Source organism: Rhincodon typus, chromosome 3, assembly GCF_021869965.1.
Source record: "Rhincodon typus isolate 14 chromosome 3, sRhiTyp1.1, whole genome shotgun sequence".
Lineage (NCBI taxonomy): Eukaryota > Metazoa > Chordata > Chondrichthyes > Orectolobiformes > Rhincodontidae > Rhincodon > Rhincodon typus.
In genome coordinates, this window is record NC_063334.1 from 2,305,033 (window position 1) to 2,326,769 (window position 21,737).

At 38.5% G+C, this 21,737-nt stretch overlaps 1 protein-coding gene across 1 annotated transcript in view; it reads left to right on the plus strand.

The window, feature by feature from the left end:
* fsd1l (fibronectin type III and SPRY domain containing 1-like) overlaps window positions 1–21,442 on the plus strand; it is a 48,729-nt gene extending 27,287 nt beyond the window's left edge. Inside the window, exons 7-14 of the mRNA XM_048619602.1 lie at window positions 259–468; window positions 2,825–2,923; window positions 6,788–6,917; window positions 7,503–7,535; window positions 10,152–10,249; window positions 11,415–11,666; window positions 17,896–17,984; window positions 20,153–21,442. Of these exons, the coding sequence (XP_048475559.1) occupies window positions 259–468; window positions 2,825–2,923; window positions 6,788–6,917; window positions 7,503–7,535; window positions 10,152–10,249; window positions 11,415–11,666; window positions 17,896–17,984; window positions 20,153–20,275 (1,034 nt within the window). The 3' untranslated portion in view covers window positions 20,276–21,442. The remainder of the gene's footprint in view (window positions 1–258; window positions 469–2,824; window positions 2,924–6,787; window positions 6,918–7,502; window positions 7,536–10,151; window positions 10,250–11,414; window positions 11,667–17,895; window positions 17,985–20,152) is intronic.
* Window positions 21,443–21,737: the final 295 nt, after the last annotated feature.

Genomic DNA, 21,737 nt, shown 5'->3' on the forward strand with positions numbered 1-21,737 from the left:
CCCCCCCCCCCCCCCCCCAACGCTGGGGCCCCACAGCATTTATAATAACTTCTTTCTTTCTTAGCCCACAGGTCAGGAAGCAAACCTGGAATTTAACTTTGTATGGTACAGTTATATACTACCTGTGTTAACTGAGTCTTGAGCTAATTTAGATGTTAATTTCCTGAAATCCATTAGCCATTGTAATGAAAACATTTCCCAGCTTCCATCTAAAACATTTAAATCTTAAATGATTAAATACATAAACGTTTTCCACAGTCCCACGTGCTCCTGAGATTGACCTGGCGGATTGTTTGGTTGCTGATAATTGTGTAACTGTAGTGTGGAGGATGCCAGAGGCAGATGATAAAATTGATCACTACATACTAGAGTACAGAAAAACCAACTATGAAGGACCTCCTAGAGTTAAAGAAGAACGGAACTGGGATATCATTGATAATATCAAGGACACTGAATACATCTTAACAGGTCAGTTCTGCATTTAAAAGTTAAACCTAATGAGTGCAAAAAGCAGATGAGGTTCAATTTCTTTTCTTATTGAACATTTGTAGATGCACTGTCCATCAGAAGTTTGCAGTTTTGTTATTGATCCACGGTCTGCCCGTCTGAGCCATGATAATTAATAGCAACAGGTCAATGGTCATAAATTCACATCAAGAAACTTCTGGATGTTTGTTTTCAGGAAGTATTCTGGCTTAATGGCTCTGAACCTGCAAAAAGATACTAGTGTTAAATTCTTGCTTTGTGTGCCCCCATCCAAAAAAGTGAAGCTGAATGCAAATAGCTTAATTGCAATATTGCCTTGGGGAGTGTGATTCCTCTCTGTATCCTTGGATGTAGTATAGTTTCTAAAGTTACCTTCAGTGAATTGGGGAAAAAGTGACAGCATTAGCTTTAGTACTGTGGTGTGGAAGGCAGTCAAACCCTGAAGGGCTATCATCCTCTGTAAACTGCTGATACCTTATTTATCCCCCAAGTCTTCTGTCTTGGAAGGTTTTTACAAGAAAGAATTATTTTTCCGTTTCTTTGGGAGACCTTAAAGTGCTTAGCATCCAGTGATGTGCTTTTGAATTGAAGAGCTTGTTGCACTGGAAAAAATGGCAGCAAATATGTACATGGCAAGGCCCAGAAACATCAATATGATCAGTCTTTTTTCGTGATTTTGCTCCAAAAAAAATGTTAACATTGAATGAACTCTCCTGCTGTTTGATGCCTATGTCCTTTGTTTCCACCTTAACTTGTTAACTGTGTAGCTCCTTCTGTGTTGCACTAAGTGTCAACCTAAATTTTATGCTGAAGCTTCTAGAATCAGCTTTGGGCCAACTTTAATTGTGAAATATTTGACTTTGTTCTAATGCTGAACAACAGTAAATGGTTTTAAGTAAAAATTTGAAATACATTTAGGAATCCTCTTGTTGAAATGGATGTAAAAATACTTGGGCAACTAGCCATTGTTGGGGGGGAAAAGAATTGCCTGAAACAATATAATGTAGAAACTTTTTAACTAATCAGTTTACCATTTGTGCTACAGAGGTGTAATATAGAAACAGCCAGTTTGGTGGACTTCATGCAACTGTTCCAACAGTGATCTATCATTGGTTGAACAAATCAATGAGAGCTACAAGAGCAGGCAGTATATTTTGGGTGGAGGGTTTCGGTGATGGTGGGAAGAACTTTAATGACCATCACCAAAGTAGTTCAGTAGCATCTGAATGATGTACCTGTCAGATTCAGCCTGGGACTTGACTGGCCATAAATCAGTAAAATCATAAGATTACTCTCCAAAGCCTGAGAGCCATGAACACAAATCAGGTGTGTGACGGAATGCAGTCCTGTTTTATTTCCATCTTTGAGATTTGAGCAGAATTTGTTGCCCATCCCTAAAGTGCCTTTGAACTGAGTGACTTCTAGACAACATCCAAGGATAACGTGAGTCACCAGACTGCTGCAAATTCTCCTCCAAGTCATGCACCATCCTGATTTGGAACTTCTTATTGCTGTTCCTTCTCTATTTGGGAAAAATTGTATACTCCCTCCTAAAAGCATTAAGTGTACCTGCGCCAGGTGGCTTAAAACAGTTCAAGAAGGCAGCTCATCATCACTTTTTGAGCAAACTGAGATAGGTACTAATGCTGGCTTCTCCCATTCAATGAAATAATTTTTTTTTAAGCTTTCGGGCACATGTAGAAATCCAGCTATAGACTTAAGCTTCATTCAAACTAAGATTTCCATCTGAGGCCAAGGCTAAGTTACCTAAAACCTGTTCAACTGTCAGTTGAGAATAGTTAAATTCCTAGGCAGTGTTTATATTTCTTGCTTGTTACATTATCAAAGGAAATGATTGCTTAAATCTTTTGAGATCCATAGTGGTGAAATCGGAACCTGGGTCTGTGAAGAGTGCTGTGACCCAGTGGAGGTCCTGACATATGTATCTCCTGAAGGGAAATTTTCCACTCTTGGGATACTACTCGAATGTGTGTTAGACTGAGATTGGTGGGGGAGACTTGGGCCAGATATATCTGGTTTATGTGGATACTTTATCCTGATATGCTTGTATAAGTCTGATCAGTCAGTGTAGCTAAATAGAGCACCAGAATTGTTCACTGCCCACTGACTGTCTGGGAACATCACAATCACAATCTAACACACTGCTGTATCTCCACGTGCTTGGGGTGGGGGTGGGGGGGGTGGGGAGCCTTGGTCTGCAGTGAATGCAAAAGAATGGTCTTATGGTGGGAATGCAGAAGGAAATGTTTGTGCTTTGAATATTGAACTAATGAACATGGCGCTTGGTTCAATTATGAATTTTCCTTTTGTAATTCAGGGCTGAAATTTGAATCGAAATACATGAATTTTCGGGTCAGAGCATGTAATAAGGCTGTGGCAGGAGATTATTCAGAGCCAATTACCTTGGAAACAAGAGGTGACTACTACTATGCTGTGCTTTGCATTTATTCCCGATCAGTAATTTTAGCGTAGGCTTTAAATGGACACAGTGCACAGTCTGGAATTCTGGACTTTTTTTAGTATTTCCATTGTTCTGGATGTAAGGCCCAGACAAGATTACCTTGGTATATTGGGGTCAAATATGACACATCCTAAAATTTGAGCCTGGCCGTTCAACATTGGAATCAGAAATCTGAAGCTGAGGTGTAACTTTATAAAGGTTTATAAAATCATGAGGCACATGGATATGGTGAATATACAAGATCTTTGTCCTGGAATAGGGGGGTCCAAAACTAGACAGCATATGTTTAAGGTGAGAGGGGAAAGATTTAAAAAGGACCTGAGGGTTAACTTTTTCATGCAGAGGGTGATGCGTGTATGGAATAAGCTATCAGAGGAAGGGGTGGATGTGGGTGCAATTACAACATTTAAAAGGCGTTTGGGTGGATGTATGAATAGGAACGGTTTAGAGGGATATAAGCCAAATGTTGGCAAATGGTAGCAGGTCAGGTTGGAATGTCTGGTCAGCGCTGCCGAATGGGATCAAAGGGTCTGTTTCTGTGCTGTATGACTCAATGACTTATCTCTCAGCATGTCCAGCATCTACAGTTCTTTTGGTTTATTATAATAGTTTCTACAAGTTTTCCCTGACTGGTCTCTAATTGCTAGACTAATCTTTACAACATTTTATTGAACAAGAACATAAATGCTTGCAATTCTCCAGTTCTCTAATACCAGCCCTGAATCCAGGGAAGATTGAAAGGTTATTTCCAGTGCCTCTGCAGTTTCCACTTGCATCCTTCGGTATCCTTGAGTGCATTTTATCCAGTCCCAGTGTCTAATCCACTTTAACTGTCCAATATATATTATATATGCCTTAAATTTTAGTGACTAACAATTCCTCCTCCATCAACATATTCTGGGTAACATTGTTTTGTAGGTAAAGACTGATGCACAATATTCATTTAACACCTCAGCCATGCCTCTTGTCTAAGTGTAAATCCTTTTAAGTCCCTAACTCAGTCATCTTCATTTTACCACCCTTTAACACACGTGCGCTTGAAGAAAATTTTGACCTTTTCTTTGTTAGCTGCCAGCCTTTTTTCTTTGCTTCTCATATATTTATTTTCTCATCTCTATTCTGAAGTTAGTCATAGAGTCATGGAGTCATACAGCACGGAAACAGACCCTTTGGTCAAACCAGTCCATGTCGAATATAATCCCAAACCAGACTAGTCCCACCTACCTGCTCCTGGCTCATATCCCTCCAAATATTTCTTTTTCATGTACTTATCCAAGTATCTTTTAAATATTGTAATTGTGCCCACATCCGCCACTTCCTCAGGAGGTTCGTTACACACATGAACCACCCTCCGTTTAAAAAAAAATGCCCCTCATGTCTTTTTTAAATCTGTGTCCTCTCACCTTAAAAATGTGCCCTCTAGTCTTGAAATCCCCCATCCTAGGGAAAAGACACCTGTCATTAACCCTATCTATACCTTTCATGACCTTTTAAACCTCTATAAAGTCACCTTAAACCCTATGCTCCAACCTATCCAGCCTTTCTTTATGACCCAAACGTTTCATACCTGGAAAGGTTTTTTTAAGCTTCTCGAATAAAAAACACTTCAGCTGTTCACTGAATTCAGTTTGGTTCTCAACTGTATTTAGTGCCTGATGCCTGTCATGAGCACACTTTTTTTCACTTAATTTTTATCTCCCTTGCCATCCAAGGAGTTCTGGATTTGATTGCCCTACTTTCCTTAATGTGTCCAAGCCATGTCTCTTTGAAAGTAGCCCATTGTTCAGTTATTGTTTTTCCTGCCAACCTTCGGTTTCAGTCCATCCAGCCAGCTCTGTTCTAGCTCCAATGAAGTGTGTTCTATATTGACTAATGTCATTATTTTACCATCATCTTGAATGTCATCCTAAACCTATAATACAATAAAAGATACAGTAATTGCTGTCATTCTAAATAAAATCCCTCCTAAGCTGCATGTTTGCACCTCCATTAAGAAGTTCCATGCAAGCTGATTAGCATGCTAATGCATTAGCTTCTGTTTCCAGAACTTGCCGCTATGCGCAGACCTTGGTGGTCTGTGCAGCAGAAAATAAAATTAGAGAGAAACATACCCCCACGGTTGCTTGATCTACTTGGCCCATCATTCCCAAGTACAGGTCCAGCAGCACTCCACCTTCAACTGACCTATGCTGCTGTAAGAAATTCTCTTTAACACAATCTAGGAACGCTTGTTCCTAACTGCTCTGTACATTGTCTGTATATCAACTGAAATAGTGGTATTTAAAGTCCTTCAGTATAGTTACTCTGATGTTTATATGTCTATGAAATTTCCTTGCAGAATCTTTCCTCCATATCCTTCCCACTAGCTGGAGGTCTAATTATTACTGTGAGCAAAGTATTGCACACTGCTAATTCATTAGCTGTAGCCCACTCCTTTCTTGATCCCTCTGAAACATCCCCTTTTGCCAGTAATACAATGTTCTCCTTCACCAAAAGCTCCACCCTACTCCTTTTTGTTTGCCTTTCATATCTTTACTGAATACCAAAAATATTTAACATCCAGATCTGTCCATCCTTCAGCAGATCTCTTCACCACAGTATCATTATCCCACAAGGCAATCTCTGCCTGTGTCTCCCCAATCTTGTTAAACGTACTCAGTGTATTCATATACATACAGTGTAACCCTGATTTAGACTTCATTACTTTCTACTTTATGCCAACTTCAGCTGTTAACTTACTGTTCTTTACTTTAGTATTGTCTGCCTGTCCTCACATTTGGTGCATTCTAGTATCACTTCCTTGTATTCTCCAGGTTTCCACAACACTGCCGAGTTAATTTAAATCCTTTTCAATAGCCCTATCAAAACTCCCCGCAGGAAACTTAGTCCCACCTCTGCTCAGAATCAACCCATCCAGCATGTACAGACAACAGCCTCCAAGCCAGACCCAGTATCCAAGGATTCTAAAACCCTCTCCTGTCTTATTTCTGTACTGACTTGCACATGGCACTGGGAATAATACGGAGATTACTACCTTTGAAGACCTCGCTTGCTAACTTTTTTTGACAAATTTCCTAAATTCTGATTGCAGGACCTCCCACACCTATGTCAGTAGCAATGTGGGCCATGATGTATGACTCTTTGTGCTCCCCCAGTGTCTGGTACTGTTCTGTGGCATTCCTGACCCGAGCGCTTCCCTGAGTCAGATTGGCAGCTGCAGAAATGTATTTCTGTTCCCCGAACTAAAGAATCCCGAATCAGTACTACCTTTCTCTCTTCTTCCTCCCATCCTTTACAGCTGGGCCACCCATGGTGCCATGAGTTTGGTTTTCTCTGCACTCACAAGGACCCATTGACCTTGTGAACATCAAGAACAGAAAATTGGTAGCAGGATCTCTGGACTTTCCTGCAATACCTGCATGTTTCTCATGAGCTGCCGGGAAGTCACTCACTCCCTATCTGCCTGCTTGCACCTATCCCACGGTGTGAATGCCTCACCTGTGATATTTATTTTTCCACCATGCCACTCAAATCAAGTTTTCTGAGGCTATAAAGCAAAAGGCCTCCAATTTGTAGTTTTGATTACATTGTCTAGTTATGTTTGGGTATTAGCCTGTTTAACCTTTTACATTTGACCTCTGTCAGTGGAATATTGTTAATCCAGATTTGTCAGTGGTACATTGTATAATTTAAAGTTTATATATTATACAAATTATGTCGGTATATGAAAAAGGTGAAGTCTTTTAAGTTGCTAGTTAACTTATTTTCTGATAGCTTAAAATATTAATAAAACTTAGATTTGTGCCATTTTGTCCATAGGTTTCAATTTTAGCTTTGATGGCACAACTTCACACCAGAACTTAAAAGTTGATGATTTCTCTGTTGAGTGGGACTCATCAGGTGGAAAAGGGCAGGAGAGTAAAATAAAAGGAAAAGAAAACAAGGGCAGGTAATTATTTTGCTGTATGTTCTTTGTTTCAGAGCAAGAAAGTTTGTACCCAATAAATCATTATTCCAGGACTGTAATATGTGAATCTACACTACTGCATGGAGAAATTAGTGTATGAATAAATACTTTTGGAAATATTTCTACAATGAGATTGCTACTTAAGTTTTGTAATGAAATGGATTAATCCTGTGGGTTTGTTGTACTAAAATATGACTATTTGGAACAACTTACTTAACACTGGGTACAGTATAGTGAACATTTCTGGTAGATGTTCTGAATGTTTGATCTAAAACGGGAAGCATTTGTTTTCCATCTTGTTTGCTTAGGCTTGCAGAATCCCTCTCCTCCAATGTGGTTATAGGCAATCATTGGCAATTTCCCTGGGCTTTTCCACTCAATTATTATAACTTTTGCAGCAAATCTGCAGGAAAATCTATATTAAGTTTGTTTTTGAGGCAAATCCTATTACAAAACAGAAACTAAAATAAAAAATTGATATCGAGGAGGAAGTAGAAGAATTTTCACTTGAATTTTCAGAGTACCTACATAATGTATGCTGCTAATCTACTTATCTTCCTCTCTTAGTGGCCAGATTTCCTTGAGGAAGAACAAAATGAGGTGAAATACGATAGTTGCTTATTTTGAGTTTAACTGGTAGCAGCAGCACACTGATAACCATACTTTCATTTCTTCTAATGGAAGTAGTATGGAACTAATCTGCTAGCTTTCTCAATTCTTTCAGTTTCCTTGTGGATTTGGAATGCGTGCACGTTGCAGTTGCATAAATCTACCTTGTATATTAACTCTGAACACGGGGATGTCAATCTTAATTTTCCAAGCTAATCTGATTGTTTAGGTTCAATATTTAGCCATATTATGACAGAGCAGTGCTCCTTTCTTGACCATTTTTTAAAACCAATAAACGTGTGAAAGTAACTAGAATTTGATCTTATGTACTTCAGAATTTGAGTAAGGTTATCAGGAATTATAAGACCCAATGTGATAGTGAGTTTTATTAAAAGGATAAATCTACTTCAGTAGGAATGAATCCTGCAATATCCAGTAATTTTTCTTTTGGATCAAATTCTGTATTACTATGGAAATGCATGATTTGAGCTGGTTGAACAACACTCAGAATTTTCTGTTTGCATTACGAGTGAAATTACTGTTTTGCAGATTCAGCATTGTGTTTCTACATGTTGAAACAGCAGTTTTAAAAACAAGAGCCCATTTAGTTAAATATGTATTTTCTTTCAACTCCAAAGATCTTAAGTGCTTTTGGAATAAATTTGTTTGGAGTAGAAATTATATTGCTATCTTCAAGTGGTTAAAACACAGTATACTTTTTTAAATATTTTGGTCTTTTTGGGTTAGAGCATACTGTTGGAATTTTCTTTAATGATCCTGTATTTAGGCAAAAGTGTTTTGCTTCCCCTCCCCAATACGTGTTAGGATTGTTCATGACTAATGAAAACAATTCAGGAAGGATTTACATGTATGAAATGTTTTGGGCAGAGGCTTCTTAAGGGTGGTTGTGGTTATCAGGCCTTCTGCTACGGTAAATAAGTTCTCTAAATAATTGTGTTAAATTTTTATTTCATATTTGAAAGCATGCCACAAATAAAACCTGCTTGCGCTTATCCTGTAAGTGACTAATTTCAGGAGCACTGGTCTGTTTCCCACAGTGAAATAAACCTAACCTTTGCAAACTGTTTCCTCTAAATGCTTGTTTTACAGCTTCAAATATGTATGTTGTTTGAAAACAACTAACTGATGGATTTCTTCAGAAGTCTTCACTTCACTTCTAATCATGTTGTGTTTCGTTTGTGATGATTAATAATGAGTACCATTAGTCACGTAATTTTTTTTGATTTCTCTTGTCAATTCCTCACCAGATTTTAATAAGGGACACTTAATAGGGAGTATTAGGCAAAAGTGAAGTCCTGAGTCGAGTATCGTTGAAAAACATTGATATTAAGCATGCAATGGCTGACAAATGGGGACTTATGAGCACTGATGTTCCATTGAGCAATGTGAATTTGTGGTGATCTGTGTATGATGAGTGCAGAATGTCTGTTAGCTGTTCAGGTTAAATGTTTGTGTGTTTGGGGTGAAGTGAACACTTTCTAGATGGCTCTTGATCAATCAAATCAAAACACTAATCTCTCTTTAATCTTCCTTTCTTGCGGAATCCTCCTTAATTTTTTGGTGAGTATTTTTTGTGTTTCGAAAGTTATACATTTGTTCTCTTTTTACTGGTGCATGCATCCACTTTTCTTCGCTGTACACCACCTGTTATTTATTTGAAATATCAAACATTGGAACTAATAATTCAGACTCTTGCCATAACCCTTCAGCATTACTTAAAAATTTATTTATAGAAACAGAATGTGTGTAGGCTGAGGGAGGATTGTGTGAAGTGTGATCGTATACTATGGCCTACTGCAGTTATTGTCATAGTCAGAGTCTTACAGCATGATAGAGACCCTTTGGTCCAACCAGTCTGTGCCGAACATAATCCCATATCCGTCCAAACATTTCCTTCTCGTGTCCCTATCCAAATGTCTTTTAAACATTGTAATTGTACCCACTTCCACCACTTCCTCAGGAAGTTCATTTCACATGCGAGCCACCATCTTTGTTTTAAAAAAAATGTCTTTTTTAAATCTCTCTCCTCTCACCTTAAAAATGTGCCCCTAGCCTTGAGATCCCCCATCCTACAGAAAAGAACACTACGGTTAACACACTCTATACTTCTCATTATTTTATAAACTTCTGTCAGGCCACCTCTCCAGTGGAAAAAAGTCCCAGCCTTCCTTTATAACTCAAGCCTTCCATACCCAGCAACATCCTGGTAAATCTCTGCTGAATCCTCTTCAGCTTAATAATATCCTTCCTGAAACTGGCAACTATGTAGTAATCTGAATCAAGCACTCCGAAGCTACTTGTAGTAAAATTGTATACAGTACACATGATTTTCCTGGCAGCTACTGCATTTCATTAATATTGCTGTGATCTCTTCTGCCTATGAAGCATTAAATGAGCAGACTTAAAAGTTAACAGCTTGAATGGTAAATGGTAGCATTTGATTATTAGGTGATTCTACAAGTCTCAATTGAAATGTAAGTGTCTGTTGGCTTGTTACTTTAGTTATGTAACGTTTTGTTACCGTTACTTTAACTGAAATTACTGAATGTAAACTAACCTTCCTTTCCCTTCCTTATTCTTTAGAAGTGGTACACCATCTCCAAAAAGAACATCCGTCTCCGGCCGACCAGCATCGGCAAGAAGTAACAGAGATCGTTTTACTGGTGAATCTTATACAGTTTTAGGTAACACTATTTTTATGTATAAGAATGGCTGTTGCAACTTTCCATTCTGAACGTTTCATGTCTATTTTTAACTTTGGTATAATATTGTCTAATAATAAATTAAATATTATCACAAGTCATTAAACCATGCAATAGATGCAAGAACATTCATCAAGCTTAGAAGATGGAAGCTAAGAGGGCCATATAAACAACTTTTACGAAGAGTTTGGTGAACATGTGCATTAAATAGTCTAAGAATGCAAAGGAGGCACGCAGAATTTTAAAGAACCGGAAAAGTATTTTGAGGCTGTGTGTGATTGAGAAATATTTCATTTTTAAGTGACCAACTTTGCAATATAGAGTTTCTAGTTCTGTACTTGTCTGTAGAGTTTTCTGCCCTAAATGTTGTACATTCCAAACGATCAATAGTGGTATCAGTGTTTTGCAAACATGGTACTGTATATACTGCCAATATTGTGCTTTTATGAGCCAATTCAACATATTTCCATTTGATTCTGAAGAAATAATGTTGATTTCAGAAACGCATGTGCAAAAATGTTATTTTGATTCAAAGATAAGTATTTAGCTTTGGGAATAGGGACTTTGAAGCTTTTTGCAAAGAATACACATTGCTGTTTTGAAGTACTAAATGTAACTCTTTCGAGATTGAAGTGATCATTGAACTTTTCGAATTATTTTGCTTTGTGAAGTTCGTTTTGTTGAGAATGAATCTGCAAAAGTGTCATTTATTTTGTTTTATCCTGAGAGTAGCAAATGGAGTCTGTTATTCTGAAGCCAACTTGTTTTTTGCTGGAGAACAACAAGCCTTTTTTACTTTTGAGGTATCTACATTTGGGGGTGTTGAAAATCGGAAACTGGTCTGAAACCAAAGTCTAGTAGATTAAAAACCTCCAGCTCCAGCTCCAGCTCAGTGTTAGTAAACCTGAGGTTGTTCTCTATTGGTTCCTTTATTCCAGGCTAAAATGGTGCAACTTCGCAACTATTGGTCTTTTATGATGAAGATATGAACAATTATTATGTACTTTCAAAAGGCATGGGTGAATGGATGAGGTGTTTTCTTGGTTTTTCTGTTCATCAGTTGCAAGACTTGATATTTCACTGAGTGAAAGATATTACAACTGAAAAGTATGTTTCTTTTTAAAAATCTTTTGCATTGTCTTCACAGGAGATGCACTGATTGAAAGTGGACAGCATTATTGGGAAGTGAAATCTCAAAAGGACTGTAAATCCTATAGTGTAGGCGTATCCTACAGAAATCTAGGAAAGTTTGATCAGCTGGGGAAGACTGTCACATCATGGTGTGTTTATATTAACAACTGGCTACAGACATCCTTTGCTGCTAAACACAACAATAAAGCCAAATTCATGGATGCACAGGTTCCAGACAAAATAGGTGTATACTGCGACTATGATGGAGGTAATTTTCTTTTTAAAAGACATTATAAAAGTATTATTCATATCCTTTAACAAAGCAAGTTTATCATTTTTCCCATTATAACAACTACTTTGCTATCTGTCAGGTAATCATTTTAATAGCTTTAACTGAATGATTTGGTAAACTTCAAGTGTAGGTCCTCATTCTCTCCTGCTAATATCTCTGACATGCATGATGACTTTCATATGGCTACAGTTTTCATCTCTGGCATCATTTGGCATTCTCTGAAGAATCTATTGAAGCAGCTGCTGTCTCCTTATCAGCAATCACCCCACTATCCTGTCATACGTTCTTTCTAATCTTCCCACTAACTGTAGCTGCAGATGGTTCATCTTGCTAACCTCCTCCTTCACATTCCACAAACCTGTCTTACCTGTGACCCGATGGATTCTCCTAGTATGAACTGTGTCCCTGAATGATGTACTCAGAATTTCTGTTCATGTGTAAACGAAATGTTTGCTGTTTTTGAGTATTTTGTTGATGGTTTATAATGACCTTATGGTCTTGATTGGGACTTAGTTGATGGATAATGACTCTCTTACTCTCTCACTGAAGCCTTCCTATCTGGCTTTCCTTTCTGTCATTTGTCTGCCCAGATGGGCAAATGACAGTGTGGCCCACATTACTAAATCATACTATGGTCAATCTTTCTATTCCCCTGCCATCTTCTACTCTAAATATTTCATCTAGCTCCACCACACTCATCTGTCCATGTAAATTCACTAATGTCCGTCTAAGTACCCTGCCCGCTTCCTCACTTATGCATCTTCACTTCTTTCTTTCATCAGCCTCTGCGGTAGTGATTTTGCATTCTTCACAATTTCCACCTCCATCTCAACTCATCATATCCTGTCTGAATGTTTTGTTATTCTTCCCTCCACATAATGAGGCCATGTTGATTACTTCCTTTAAATAAAGTTACTGACAGTAGCTGGAAGAACACACCAAGCCAGGCAGCATCTGGAGGAAAGGAGCAGTCAACGTTTCGGGTATTAAAGGGTAATACCCGTAACATTGACTGCTCCTTTTGCCCAAATGCTGCCTGGCTTGGTGCGTTCTTCCAGCCTCCTGCTTGTCTACCTGGATTCCAGCATCCTGCAGTTTTTTGTCTCTAACCTACTTAAAATAGCTACCCATTGTACTTTGGCCACAACATTCCTGCAGCTCCTGCTCTACCCATTGATTTTTACCACGTATTTGTCCCCATTAAAACAATTGTCTTTCTCATCTAAGTTCTGTTAGGCATGGCTGAGTAACACTCTTGCCTCTGTATCACATGGTTTGGATTTAAATCCCATTCCAGAACTAGTTGACACTCTGATGTAGTGCTGCTGCCTTGGAGGTGCCATCCTTTAGATGACTAATTAGAACCATCTGCTCCCTCAAGTGGATGTAAAAATCCCACAACACTATTTTGAACAGAGGTCTTATTGTTGCCATAATCATAAGTATTCCCCCATTCATTGTCATGAAAATGGATTAGCAATGCGATAAACAGGTTTTGTGAGAGTTGCTTTGAGCAAATTGACTGTTGCCTTTTTTACATCACGGCAGTGACCATGAATCAATAGCATCACTTGGCTGTAAAGCACTTTGAAACGTCTGGTTGTTGTGTAAAATGCTATAGAAATGCAAATCCACTTTCTTACCTCTCTCTGTTTCAAGATCGTGTTGGACTGCCACGACAAATCCCAGCTTCTTATTTCAATATAAACCGTTTTTAAAAAATCTTTCTCCCTTCTCTCCTTCAGCAAAAAATACTAGGAACACTGGTATCTTTGTCACCAAGACTGAGACCATCAAATCAACTAGCTCTGCCCCTTATCTCCAGTGTCTGAATTCACCAAGACAGACCTCTGTTAATGTTCTCTCCACATCAATCCTACCTTAGCCTTGAATTGTACCTCTTTTTGAGTTATTCTTTTTGAGACCCATCCTCTGCTCACTGTAGGTGGTTGAGCTGGCTAGATTGGGGGTTTGGTCATTCTGTTATTGACTGACTGGTTTATTTGTATGGGAAAGTGGAAATCTCTTAACTACAACGCTAGCTCCCCTGCAATATTTCATAGATGCTTAATCTGCCTTTTAATCCCTAAATGGCACACATTGCTGGCACCAGACATGTCCTGTACACCTCTCATTTATCCAAATTAAACGCCATCTGCCAATCTTTGGCATGTTGGCCCAATTAATCAAGATCTCTTTGTAATCTTAGCCTTCACTGCCGACTATGTAACCAATTTTGGAGTCATCCGCAGACTTAATAACCATGCTTCCTAAATTCTCATCCAGATTGTTTATGTAAATGACAAACAACGGTGGACCTAGCACCAGCGCCAGCAGGATACTGCTGGTCACAGGCTTCCAGTCCAAAAAACAACCCCTCACCATCACCCTCTGTCTCCTACTGTCGAGCCAATTTTTTTATTCAATTGGCAAGCTCACCCCAAGTCCTGAGTGATCTCACTTTACTAAACAATCTACCATGCGGAAACTTGTCAAAGGCTTTACTAAAGTCCCTGTAGACAATATCTACCATTCTGCCCTCTGTCTTCTTGGTCTAATTCTCAATCAAGTTTGTGAGACATGATCTCCCACACAGTAAGCCATGCTGACTATCCCTAATCAGTCCTTGTCTCTCCAAATGCATGTAGATCCTCTCTCTTCGAATCCCCTCCAACAACTTCCCCACCACTAATGTCAGACTCATCTGGACCTATAGATCCCTGGCTTTTCCTTGCAGCCCTTCTCAAATAAAGACACAGCATTAGCCCATTTCCAGTCTTCTAGCACCTCATTTGTGGCTGTCACTGCCAGACCTGAGTTTATCCAGCAATTTGATTTCCAGCATCTGCAGTTCTTTGGGTTTTTTTTTAGTCTTTAGGCACAAGTTCAATTATTTTTCCTGACCATTGTTTGAGGCTGAACCAAATTGGTCATAACCTTGGCAACCTATTTGACCTTGAACTAAACTTCCACCTCCACATCCTTTCCACTAGAATCAAACAATGCTGGAACAATCAAATTAGCAGTATCTGAGGAATGGAAGAGTTAATATTTCAGGTTAATGATCTTTCATCAGATCTAGGAAAGATATCAGATTTGAGCAAGGAATGGGTGAATGAAGCATGAAGATAAATCTGTGGTAGGGTGCTGGAGAAAGTGAATGACAGCCGGTCCTACAGGACTGAATGGAATGGAGATGGGACGAGAAACTGACAACAGCAGGTAAGCTGCTGTCAGAAAGCAGAAAAGGAAACATTAAAATGCAAAGAAAAGGAAACTGCATAGGTTAGAAGGAACATTCCCATAGTTCTGGAATTTCTTTCCTAAAGATTTATGCTTATCCTTTTGATAGCTAATTGAGAAGTGTAGTTAACACAGGAGAATGCCTTGCTGCATTGTGCACATTCTTGCAGAATGAGCCTGTACATTACAAATTAATTTCAATACAGATGCGTTTGAGCTGGTATACTGTGTTTAAATAATGAAGAGGCTGCATACTGCATAGATGATGGAAGTATGAATGTGATGAGGGACCACAGGAATATAAGGCTACAGACTGTGTGCACAAATCACTAAAAGGGGTCATTGAAAGCTAAAGGTCATAAAGATTAGTCATGTTTTCTCCATCAGACTTGCATGAGAAATTTCTCTGCTCAGATGTAAGAATGAAACTTCTAGTTGAAGTAAACAGGGTAGGAGCATCTGAAGGGCAGCTTGAGAAGCATGAGTAAAAGAAATAGGAAAATATGCTAATAGAATTAGATAGTGAGGGAAGGCTCATTTGGAGCTTAAGTATCTGTAATTGAGTTGAATAGCTTGTTCCTCTGCTTGTAGACTCTCTGAAACCCTCTTGAGACCCTCTTTAAAATTTACCATAACCAAGTTTTTGACTCCCAAAATGTCAGATTTTGATTGCTTCACTAATGGGTTTTATCACGTGAAGGATGCTATCAATTGAGTTAAATAAAGACTTGTATTCTGTAGCCTCTTTTCCAACAATGGAGGATCTCAACACTTTAGAAACAGCACAGGACCATGAACATTACAGAGGTCATTCATCCTATTGTGCCTGCAGTGGTTCGTTAAGTGAGCATCATTATCTAGTGGGCATTGTTTCCTTGAAATTGTCACAAAGCTGGGTGAGAATGTGAGCAGCGATGTTTCAGTGTGATTTAGACAAATTGAGTGAGTGGGCACATGCATAACAGTTGAAGTATAATGTGGATAAATGTGAGGTTTAGTATGCTTGCCTTTATTGGTCAGTGAATTCAGTAAAGGAGCTGGGAGTGATGTTGTGGCTGTACAGGATGTTGGTTAGGCCACTTTTGGAATACTGCATGCAATTCTGGTCTCCCTGCTATAGGAATGATTTTGTGAAACTTGAAAGGGTTCAGAAAAAATTTACGAGGGTGTTGCCAGGAAGGTTTGAGCTATAGGGCGATGCTGAATAGGCTGGGGCTATTTTCATGGAGTGTCGGAGGCTGAAGGGTGACCTTATAGAAGTTTTTAAAATCATGAGGGGTGTAGATGGGGTGAATAGGTGAAGTCTTTTCCCCAGGGTAGGGGAGTCCAAAACTAGAGGGCCTAGGTTTAAGGTGAGAGGGGAAAGATTTAAAAAGGGCCTAAAGGGCACCTTTTTCATGGAGAAGGTGGTGTGTGTATGAAACGAGCTGTCAGAGGAAGTCATGGAGGATGGTATAGTTTCAACATTTAAAAGGCATCTGGAAGGGTATATGAGGGGTTTTGAGGGATATGGGTCAAATGCTGGCAAATGGGACTAGATTTATTTCGGATATCTGGTCGGCATGGACGACAGGGTCTCTTTCCATGCTGTACAGCTCTGACTGTACGACTGAGGTTATCCACTTTGGTAGCAAAAACAGGAAGCAGCTTATTATCTAACCGATGATAGAGTGGGAAAGGGAGATGTGGTGAGACCTGGGTGTCATTCAACACCAGTTGCTAAAAGTAATCATGCAGATGCAGCCGGTGAAGAAGGCAAATGGTATATTGGCATTCGTAAAATATTTGTATCTCTTTAATTCCCCTGTGGATTTGATCTCCTACATCTTTTCCACTCGGTGGTTTAGACTACACCTAACAATGCAATTATAGTCTCTTTGTTCCTTAGTTCCAGCTGAATTGATTCTGTGCTTGAACCCTCTGAAACATTCTCTCTATCCAGTACTGCAGTGTTGTCTTTAACTAATACTACTGCAATTCCTTAACCAATACTGTTGCCTCTCCTTTCTTTTCTATCTTGCCTGACACATTATACTTAGGAATATATAACGCCCCAGTCTCGCCCTTCCCTAAACCAGATCTATGTTATTGCTGCAGCATCAAAATCCCAAGTGGAAATCTGCACTTGTAAGTCCCAAATCTTATTTACTATATGCCATTCATATACACGCACATATGTGTATATATGTGTAGTAACCCTGATTTAGACTTGATTGCTTTTCTCCCTCCTTCTACTTTCACCTTCTAATTTGCCACTGACCCTGCTAGTGTCAGCTGCATCTCTAATTATTTTGTGAGCCTTGGTCTCTTCCACTACTATTCTCCCTTGGTTCCCACGCTTCCACCAAGTTACTTTAAAGCCTTTCCATTAGGACTAGCAAAGCATCCTGCAAGGATACAGTCTGTCTGGCTTGTACACGTGCCATCTTTTCTACAGCTAGTCCTAGTATCTAAAACCTCTCTCCTGCACCATCTTTCTAGTCGTGTAATTTTGAATTATTGTTGTAACAGAAAAAGTAACAACTAATTTGCATAAGATAGGTTAATCTGCTCTTGATGTTTTTTGAGGTGAATATTGACCACGGTACCAGTGAAATGTCTCATGTCACCTTGGACACAATATTGTGGGATATATTTTGTGCCAATTTGAGAGGGCAGATGGGACCATGCTTTGATGTCTCATTTGAAAGATGCCACCTCTAATAATACAGCACTCCTTGGATGCTACGCTCTAGAGTCAGTGTCTAATGTGTTCGAGTTCTGAAGTGGGGTTTAACTCGTAGTTCAAGGTGAGGTGAGAATATAACCACATATCATCAACTAAAATGTAAGATTTTAAGTGGCTTAAGTGTTTTGTGTTTGTTTGAATATCTGATGGGTCTTGAGTCAAGTATGAAGTCTATTTCAGAAAAATAAATTTTAAATGTTCGCGTGTAATTTCACATTTTGCTTTTGTTTATAGGCCATATTTCCTTTTATAATGCTGATACAAAACAGTTATTGCATACTTTCAAGACTAAGTTTACTCAACCAGTAATTCCAGCCTTTATGGTGAGTGAATAATCCATATGCAGAAGGGCAGTTTTGGGGAAGGGTTTGTGTACTGTTGTGAAAAAAAAATCTGATTGTGTTAAACAATTCTAATTGTACAAATAAAAGGAAAATTACAAAAAGTGCATGAAAATTAGACCGCTTTTAATCTTGTGATTTTTTTTTTAAAAAGAAAATGCTAATGCAGAGGAACTATAAAAGGCATTGGGGTGAAATTAAAAAGAAATTAGAAGCAGAAAGAGAGCATCAAAAAAACTAGCAATTAAATTATAGAAAATGTGACTTTTCTGCAAATGTGTTAAGAGCAAAAGTATAACTCCAGGGCCTATCAGGAAGAACAAGAGTAACATGTATTTGGAGAACATTAGAATAGTTAGTGAATACTTTGCTACTGTTCACAAAAGAGCAGGACTGGGAGATGTGTAGAAATAGGGAGAAGTGTTAAATTAACACCGTGTTGGGGATACAATATCTTTCAAAGTGATAAATCCCCATGCCTGATTAAATGTTTTCTCTAATTTTGTCAATTTTTAATGCTTCCTTTCCACTTTTCTATTTTTAAAAATTTCATCCCAATGCCTTTTATACTCCTCTGAATTAGCTTTTTTCATATTGCTTTTAAAGGAAACAGTTTGGCTGCAGGTGTGATACCAGAATAATGGAAGATACTAATGTTGTACCATGGTTCAAAAAAAGAGAAAAGGGATAAATGAAGCCACCCAGTCTAATCTTGAGGAAATGATTTGAAAAATTTGAGGAGCAGGATGAATGACATGAAAATCACCTGTCAGTGGGGCTTTAAAAGTAAACGTGTGACTTGAGTAATATTAAACTTTGAGGAGGTAACAAGGAGTGTTGACGAGGCTAGTGTATTTGATGTACTCCTTACACATTTAGAGAGGCTTTTTTATGTGGTCTCACACAATAAACTGGATAGGATCGATAGGCAATATAAACCCAAGATTGGATCAGGCTGGATGCCAAGTGTAATGGTCAATATGTGGCCTTAACTACATGGCTGTTTCCAGCGCATCTCTACATGTGTGGTACCAGGTCCAGTTTGTGGATATATCAATAATTGGGAGTCAATGTAGGGGATGTGATTAAGAAATTTGTGAAAGATGAAGAACTCGGCTGTGTAACTAAACATTGAGGAAGCTGTACCCTGCAGGAATGTATCAATGGACTGACAAGGTGAACAGAACAGTAAAAATGGCATTCAGTCTGGAGGTGAGGGAGCATATGGTTGAGGAAGGCTAACAAGGCAAAGAGCTATACAATAAATCGTAGAAAACCCGAAGTATAGAGGAACTTTGGAGTGCACGTTCATAGATCTCTGAAGGTGACTGAACAGGTAAACAGGATGAGCAAGGTGGCTTAAGGGATACTTGGCCTTTACCAGCCAAGTAATTTAACATACGTTGGAAAGTTGTGATGAAACTGCATAAAACCACACTAAGACATAAGGTGGAACGCTGCTTGCAATTAGTTCTACAGGCAGATGTAATTGCACCAGATGATAGAGAAATTTGATTGTTAAAAGATTGAATAGGCGAAGGTTGGAACAGGGGAGGCTGAGGCAATTGCAGGGTTGGATGGTGAATAAAAAGGCTCAATTTCCCTTTAGAGGGATCCATTACTAGGTAGCAAAGATTTAGGGTGAGAATTAGAAAGTTGAGCTGATTTGAAGGGAAATATTTCTCCAAGAGTGTACCAGAATATAAAGCTTGTTGCCTTAAAGGAGAGATGGAAACCTCAACATTTTACAAAAAAAAAAAAAAAAAATGCTTTGTAGGTTATGGCATTCAAGTGCGTATCCAAGGTTAAGGGCTAAGAACCAGAAAGTGGAGTTAGGCCAGAAAACTCTTTGTTGGCCTGTGTGGACATGATGGGCAAGGTGACCTCCTGTACTGTAATTTTTATGAATATTCTATAACTGTATGATGGAGGTTGTCAGATTCAAATATATGCTGTATAATGCATATTTTTGAAGATACTGATGAGGAACAAAGATCTCATTTCTAAAAATAAAATGAGTAGCTCTTTATTCTTGAGAATTTACAGTAGGCAGAATAATAAAATTCTTTAGTCCTTTTCAGCTGCATTTGTATGCTCATGTTCTTTTTCATTTTAGGAAATTATTATTTTGACTTTTTCTCCCCTTACAGGTCTGGTGCGGTGGTCTAAACTTGTACACAGGACTCCAAGTACCGAGTGCTATAAAATCCTTGCAGAAAGGAGACGGCGGATTGGGTGGTTCTGAAAACAGTTTAATTGGGCTTGCACAATAGTTTTTCTATGAGACTAATGTACTTAGTGATGTGGTTTTAACTCCTCATTGAAAATCTGTGCTGTCTAAGAAACGGATGCGTGGATACAGCAGACCATTACCACTCTGGTCTTCCTTTCACATCCGGTTACAGCAAACATTTTGTGTAATATATAAGTCAAGTTCTGTATTGTAACTCAGGGTTGCATCTGTAGTCAGCCATGTGTTGTTAATCTGTATTCATGAACTTCCAAAAAACATTTGTGTAGTGTACATACACTACATTTCAGGGTTTTAGTTGTCATGCACATTCTGCATCCATACTGTTGTTGCTTCAGCCGGAAGGAACATGTGACATGTACAAAAGAATTGAAGGTAATCCCATGGTTTAACCTACAGAACTGACTTGCAATAGATAAGCTTGAGAGTACATCACGCCTAGGATAAGTTCAGAGAAAGAGAGTTCAACTGGAATGTTAGGGCATTAAGCCTATTGAATTGGAATCTTTGGTAATGGAACTGAAGGCCTTGATTGTACCAGTATGCAGATAACACCAAAACGTAATCTTTAAATCTCCCTTTAGTATGTATGTGTGTAAAGCTGCCTTATTTAAAGTAATATGATACATACAAAGGGAATACAGAATTATAGCTAAATGAGCCATTTATTGGAATAATTATTAGTGAGCCTTTTTATTATTTAGTTTGAGAATCAGTTAAACACTACTCAGTAGAGGTGCTTTATTGCAGTTAGCACGGTGTGTGCAGCACCACCACAATTAAATTTCCAGGCACATGGAATTCAGAATTCGACGTGGCTGCTAGAACAACTCATGGAATTCGTAAGTTTGCTTTACGGTCCATCTTAACTAGGACTGATCATTGATAACCCTTTAGAAGTAGCTGACTTTAAGTCACTTGAATTTCAAACTCAATGTGTATATTACTTGTATAAGAATGTACTGAAGATGTTGATAAAGATGGAACGGCACAACTAATCGACCTGGTCTGGAAAAAAATCTGTAGCCCTTTACACTGTGCACAGAGAACAAACCTTTCCCTAATAGTGCCTATGAAGTCTGTTTTCGTCCAAGGTCATGTCAGCAATACGAGAGTACTGTTTTTTTTAAAAATTGTCTTGACTGACATATCTTGGTCTAGTAAATAAATTTGAGAGCTTTTAATCTTTTTTGCTTGTTGAATGTATAATTTGAGACTTAATCTACTTGATAGTTTGTTTTGTATCATATAACTGACTGCATTCCAAAATTTAAAGACTGCCTTTTATTGGGTATTGAATTTAACCCTAATGTAAATTTGAGCCAGTGATCTAATTTATTATTGTGTATTATTTTATCAGTTTTATATTTTCAGGCAACTTGATTTTCTAGTACCATAAAAACCACACTTCAAACCATTCCCACAATATATGCTACTAAGGACTCATCAACATCAGTCCAATCTGCTAGAACGCTTCAAGTTTC